Source organism: Arachis ipaensis, chromosome B07 (genome assembly GCF_000816755.2).
Source record: "Arachis ipaensis cultivar K30076 chromosome B07, Araip1.1, whole genome shotgun sequence".
In the NCBI taxonomy this organism is placed as follows: Eukaryota; Viridiplantae; Streptophyta; class Magnoliopsida; order Fabales; family Fabaceae; genus Arachis; species Arachis ipaensis.
Window position 1 is genome coordinate 7,258,209 of NC_029791.2, and position 6,643 is coordinate 7,264,851.

Consider the following 6,643-nt stretch of genomic DNA (forward strand, 5'->3'; position numbering starts at 1 on the left):
GTAATGCACAAATTTCACTTAGCGATTTTTAATTTATTTATTTTTTAAAAAAATAGAAATCTCATCCAGGCTTAAATTAATCGAGTAATTAGTTCACGTGTCACTTCAAAGAAGTGTTGGAGATTCCATTCCAGTTTTATGCATTAACCAGAAAAAAAAAAAAAAATCACTTGAACGTCGTTTGGGGTTTTTTTCTCTAGAAAGTGGAAGCAGCGTTTCAACAACGCTTTCAATTTTGAAAACGCAATTTCTGGTTTTTGCAGAGTGTGGAGCAGTGTGCCGCATTATGCAGCGGCTGAGACAGAGAGGTTCTCGCATGGCTTCACTCTCCGCTGCCAACCTCAAACGCAAAGCCCTTAATTCCTGGGCCGCCGTTAACGACACCTTCTTCCTCACCAAGGTCAATTTTTCACTCTCTCTCTATATTCATTTTGATTGTCGTTTTTGCTTCTTCAATTGTCGTTTTGTTTTTCTTGTTTCTTTCAGGATGCGTTCGAGAGGCACCGCGTGGTCTTCACTGTTGGGACTTCCATTGCCTCCGTTGCCACTGCTTGGATCGGTCTCTTCATTTCTCAGTGCTTTCCATTCATATCATCTGATTTCAATATTTGATTGGATTCATTGATTGTAAGATTGGTTGATTTCTTGTTTCAGGGTATTCATTGCGCCATTTCCATGATGAAAAGGTTGAACAAAGGCTTGAATCAATTGAAAAAGCTGTGAGTCTTTCTGTACCTCGTTTTTTTTCTTCTTAATTCTAATTCTAATTCTGATTCTAATGGATATGTCTGTTTCATATGTTTCTGTGTGGCAGATGAAAAATAAGCATAATCTGGAACATTCCGAAATCAAAGACATTGTTGGTCCTGGAGGTCTCAGTGTTCCTACTTGTGCCGCCACTGCCGCAACCACCTTGATCATTGGGTTTGTTCCTTCTTTCTAGTACTTAATACCTGATCATGCTTTCTGTGGTGATTCTCCGATGTAGCTATTTAAGTCTTGTCAATTTGAATTCACAATAGTCCTTTTTGGTTTTTAATGATATGGTTATTCATTGAAGAACAAATGCACAATGGTGCTGTAGGGTAGTGCAAGGTTAATTTGTAAGCTGAACTATCATTGCTGTTAAGATTTCGAATGTATTAAAATTTAAAGGATTTGTAGTTACAAACTTCCTATTTGAATTGCTTTTGCTATTGCTTAGTCAAAACTGTGCTTGACATGAAGATGCTACAGCTAGGAGTATTGCTTTGATGTGTTGATATTTCATAAATCATGCATGCAAACTGCATCAACCAGTAAAAGGAAATGTATCCTAGTTATATGTCATTTGTTTTAACATGTAGGGAAGATATTCCAGTTAAGTGGTAGGAGGATTGCATTGACATGTTGACTTATGGAGTTTCGGTGTACAAGTTTGATATGAACAAGGCTTCTCAGTTGTTGTATTATTCTTGGTTCTTCATAAATTTGAGATCATTCCATCACACATGCAATTTAAGTGTATTAGAGCATCATCCAAAAGAAATTTTCGATACTAAATTTAGTCACCTCTCTGTACTCTATGCACAGTTTATGATAGGTTGATAGTCCTTGATGGCATCTTTTGATCCACATAGTTGGAAAAGACTTGATCGTTGTTATTCTATTTTATAGTCTAGTGGTTCAAATGTATAATTCATTTTTTTGAGTCAACACTGTGCTGATATACAGGTATGGCTTGGGATGGCGAGGTGGGAGCTGGTATGCGACAAAGAAGTTCAGAAAAGAGCAGATGAAACTGCTAGGACAGATTAAACCTAGAAGATGGGAATTGCTTGGGAAGATAAAACCAAGAGGATTGAAATTTCAGTTCCTCAAAAGGCCCCTAATAAGATCAAAAGTGCCAGATACTTCAGCTAATACATCTGAAACAATTGTAAAGAATGCATCCTCCAAAGTGCCGGATGCTGCTGCGAAAACATCTGAAACAACTGTAAAGAATGCATCCAGTACTCATGCAACTGGGAGTGCCCATTAGTATCTGTAGCCTTCATAAAATTGTTCTTTCAAGCTTCAGTGCTTATAATGATGGCTGTAGATGCTGAATAAGCCAGCCTTTCAGAAAAAAACAGAATAGCAATACAGATATGACAAACCACAGTCGAAATTTTGTACCATTATTTAATATTTATTCATATTCCTCATCCTTCATGAGATAGTCGCTTAAGATACTTATTTTGTTGTTTTCATTATTACATTTATAATGCATTCTTTTTTTCCTTTGTTGAGCAATGCTGCAAATTAAAGAAAAAGGTTTGTTTCGTCAAATTTTATGTTATGGACAACACAAATCATTTCTTCTTGGTTCAAATTTATAATGGAAGAAATAAACATACTCCTTATAATATAGGTATTTGGCAAGTGCGTCTCAATTTTCCCTTCAGGATAATTAGCATTCATGGTTCCAAAACACTTTAAAAAATATTTAGTGGTTATGCCAAATGATCAAAATGTAAAAAGTTTCAGTACAAATTTCTCTATCAGGCTAAGAAATCAATGTACCCATTAGATGTGGTCATGTGGGAAAGTTAGAGGCTATCAATTGCATAGCACTATGTTCATTTTTTGATAGATACTTCTACGAAGACATTTTCACATGAACTCATTGTGAATTGTTAGATGATTTTATATGTTTGACAGAATCATTTAATGGTTTGCAATACCATCTTCGTGTGAAAATGTTTTCATGGAAGTATTCACCTTTTTTTTTTAAACTTTCTTGTTTAATTTAGTCAAAATGTGAAAGAAGAAAGTATCCTTGCCTTGCTTTGGAAGCATGGATTAGTATTCTCTTTAGTGGGACAAAAAAGCAGCTATTGCAAAAATGGTTTAATCAAGGCACATGTTTTGGCTTTTTATATGTGCCACAATGTTAGGTCCATAACATCCACGCGTTTATTATTAAGGAATCATAGCAATACATATAATTTTATGGTAGGTCCATTTAGTAGACCCCACATATACTTAGTTTTAACCACTAGTGCAATCTCTTGACAAAAATGGTGGTTTAAAAGCCATCATGTGAATACATTTTTTCTTAAAACAATTTCCTTTGTTCTGTTTATATTCTTTCTGTTTAATGCGTGCATATGTTAATGTCTGTATTTGGAAGATTAATGTTACTAGAAAACAGCATGGCCAACAAGATTTCATTCCCAATAGTAATAATAATCCTTGTGATTCTCTTTTGGGGTTCAGCAATTGCAGGTGGAAGAAGATTGTATCCACTCAGAACTCAAAGTAGTGATATTACTGCATTGCCATCATTCTCCACTGAAGGTATTTGCTCATCACTGGTGAAGACTCAAGGATATGCTTGTGAAGAACACTTGGTACTTTTCTTGAATCTGTTGCTATTTTGATCACTTATCAGTAGTAAGATTCTGAGCAGCTAGTTACCAAGTTATATGTGTGTGTGTGTGTGAACTGTGAAATGGATTTTAGGTGACAACTGTGGATGGTTATGTTCTCAGTGTGCCGAGAATTCCGGTGGGGCGGTCACGGGGCCCACGGGGCAATAGGCCACCGGTTCTGCTACAGCATGGTTTATTCATGGTAAGTATTTGTTTTGAAAGCAACTATATTGGCTCAAAGCTGTGTTTGATAGGTATTTCAGGACGAAACTACATAGACAACGAGACAAAGCCAAGACTACAAAGTTGTCGAGTTAAGCTCCAAATTGGTTCCTGAGATTCGTCATGTGCATTAAAATAGTCTCCAATATTCCGATTGCACCAATTACGTTCATGAGATTAGCAAAAGTACATCATGCTAGTCCCTCAACCCCTTTTTCGTCAAGTGACTTATCACGCCTTAGGAACTAATTCGGTGCACTTTTAGCAATTGGGATCTTGGAGACTATTTTAGTGTACGTGGCCAATCTTAAGGACCACTTTGGAGTGTCCTTGTAGCCACTGTCCTCAATTTTTTAGTATACAAAGAATTGGATTTTCTGATGCCTCTGTTTTCTTGCTAAGAGAATTACCAAAAAGGGGTGCTTTGGAAAATAATGTAGTGCTGTTGTGGATGCAGGATGGCATAACGTGGTTATTGCTACCTCCAAGCCAATCTCTGGCATTCCTTTTGGCAGATAATGGTTTCGATGTTTGGATTGCTAACACGCGTGGCACGAAGTATAGCCGGCAACATATATCGTTACCTACTAACAGCTCAGTCAGTATTGTAGTGTAAATTTGCTGCACTTCTATGGTTTTGTTATTTGATTATTGCTTACATTAGTTGTTGAGACATTATGGTTATCATGGAATAAAAAGAGTTAACACTTTAACTAGCTAAGTAACACTAGCTATGTCTCTAATATTAGTTTCAATGTTTAGGATTATTGGAATTGGTCATGGGATGAATTAGTTGCATATGATCTTCCAGCAACATTCCAGTATGTGCATGATCAAACTGGACAGAAGCTGCACTATATCGGTCACTCGCAGGTGAATTTCGCAAGCTACACTTTCCATTTTGTTTGGACTCTCCTCACAACACAATTTGATGATGCAGAGTGTTGGATTCTTTTAATAGGGAACTTTGATTGCACTGGCTGCTTTATCCAAAGATCAGTTGCTGAATATGCTAAGATCAGCCGCCTTACTTAGTCCGATCGCATACGTTAGCCAGATGACCTCGCCACTCGCTAAAAATGCAGCTGACAACTTCTTTGCTGAGGTAGGTGCTAGTAAATAGATTGAAAAAGGAAAGAAATCTTTAGCTTTAAATTCCAAAGTTTGATTATGAAAATCTGTGTTGCTTTTTCACCAAACAGTACTTGTACAAACTTGGGATCTTTGAATTCAGCCTGAGAGGGTAAGTTCCTCCTATTATCTCTTTTTTTATTGTTCTTGCTTTATCTTAGTTGTTAGATTTAGATCAGAATCACCCAAACTGATGCAAATAGTTGCCATTAATTCTAATACCTTTTTGCTTCAGTTTTCTCAGAATAATAGAGCATATGAATCAGCTGTGATGGCAATATATATATACATGAGAACATGATTGGTTCCACTTCATAATTTTTTCATGTTTGAAACAGGGATGCTGTAATACAGTTTCTTAAGGACATGTGCAAAAAACCAGGCATTGATTGCACTAACTTGTTGACCACTTTCACAGGTTCCCTTTTCCCTCTTTTTCCCTTCAAATCTCTATATTTGACAGTTCTCAAATCCAAAATATGTTGACCTTCAAATGTTTTTAGGCCCTAACTGCTGCCTAAGCCCATCAATTGTCAATATATTTTTGGATCATGAGCCTCAGTCAACAGCAACAAAGAACATGATTCATCTATCTCAGAGTAAGTAGTCCTGTTTATACAATATTTTAGTAGTTGTTGAATCATGATAAAGGGACTTTTAGATTCTGAAAATTCAACTAGAAAGTTTGTTTCATATGAATTGAAACTGAGTTTTAATCCTGTTGATATCACAGTGATCAGACAAGGAACAATAGCAATGTTTGATTACATGAACATAGATGAGAATACAAGACATTATGGACGGCCGACTCCTCCGGTGTATGACATGACCAGAATTCCAAACAGCCTTCCTCTCTACCTGAGTTACGGCGGCGCTGACGCTCTTTCCGATGTCAAAGATGTGCAGCGGCTATTAGAAACTCTTGATGATCATGATGGAGATAAGCTTGTAGTACAATATAGAAATGATTATGCACATGCAGATTATGTTATGGGAGAAAATGCTAAGCGAGATATATATGAACCTCTCATATCTTTCTTTAAGCTTCAATGATATCTAAAGAATAACATTCATCACTATAGAAATTTTTATATTCTTGGTTAGAGTTGAATAGCATAGAAATATCAATGTGTAGTTTTACAGAAAAGTAATATTATCAAAGAAAGTTAATATATATATATTTTCTGTATTTACCACCCAAATTGCATGTGAATTACCAGTATCCTTTCCATTAGATCTTAAATTTGTAACTTTTCATGGCTTTATGTGTGAATGATGGAAATAACATACGGAAATAATTGATCATCTAACCAGCCAAAAATGCAGAAAGATGAGGATTAAAAGGGTAAATACCTATCCTAATTGGTTCTTAATAGATAAATCAACAGTTTAATATATTATATAAGCTTATTCCATTAATATAAAGAGAAAATATTTACTGAGGGGCTAATCAGTCTCATAGAAATAAAGATAATTGTCTTTTAAGATAATTGTTGAGGACCTCACTGTCTTTCGAGATAATTGTCAAAAAGACAAGAACCGTTTAGAATTTTTTCTCGGATTAAAACTATAAGAAACAAGACTCAAATTAAAATAAGGATCAGTGACAATTAGAGTTGTGATGAGCGAGAAATTCAGTAGCTAACATATCATGCCAAGTAAATTAAGAATGTGTTTCCACTTTCAACTTGCATAAATTTTCTGAGTTCACTTTGTGTAGTGAGTACTCCAATAGTGTGTTTGGATGAGTAACTAAAAGAGAAAAAGTAATTTTCTTAGTGACAATTTTTAGAATTTAATTGATAAAAATCATAAAAAAAATTAAAAAATTATTTATCTAATATACATATTAAAAATTTTATTAAAAATTACAAAAAAAATCAATATGTTTAACA

At 35.2% G+C, this 6,643-nt stretch overlaps 1 protein-coding gene across 2 annotated transcripts; it reads left to right on the plus strand.

The window, feature by feature from the left end:
* Window positions 12-5,924, plus strand: LOC107609814 (triacylglycerol lipase 2). 2 transcript variants are annotated; one of them, XM_021107197.1, is made up of 13 exons: window positions 12-400; window positions 487-559; window positions 655-719; window positions 815-924; window positions 1,714-1,823; window positions 3,485-3,597; window positions 4,075-4,215; window positions 4,380-4,490; window positions 4,579-4,722; window positions 4,820-4,860; window positions 5,087-5,166; window positions 5,252-5,347; window positions 5,482-5,924. In XM_021107197.1, the coding sequence occupies exons 1-13, from the start codon at window positions 287-289 to the stop codon at window positions 5,799-5,801; spliced, it is 1,518 nt and encodes a 505-aa protein (XP_020962856.1). In that variant the 5' UTR covers window positions 12-286; the 3' UTR covers window positions 5,802-5,924. The 2 variants fall into 2 exon arrangements, with proteins under 2 accessions (XP_020962856.1, XP_016167332.1); XM_016311846.2 differs by lacking the exons at window positions 12-400; window positions 487-559; window positions 655-719; window positions 815-924; window positions 1,714-1,823 and adding an exon at window positions 3,050-3,374 and having other exon boundaries at window positions 3,487-3,597.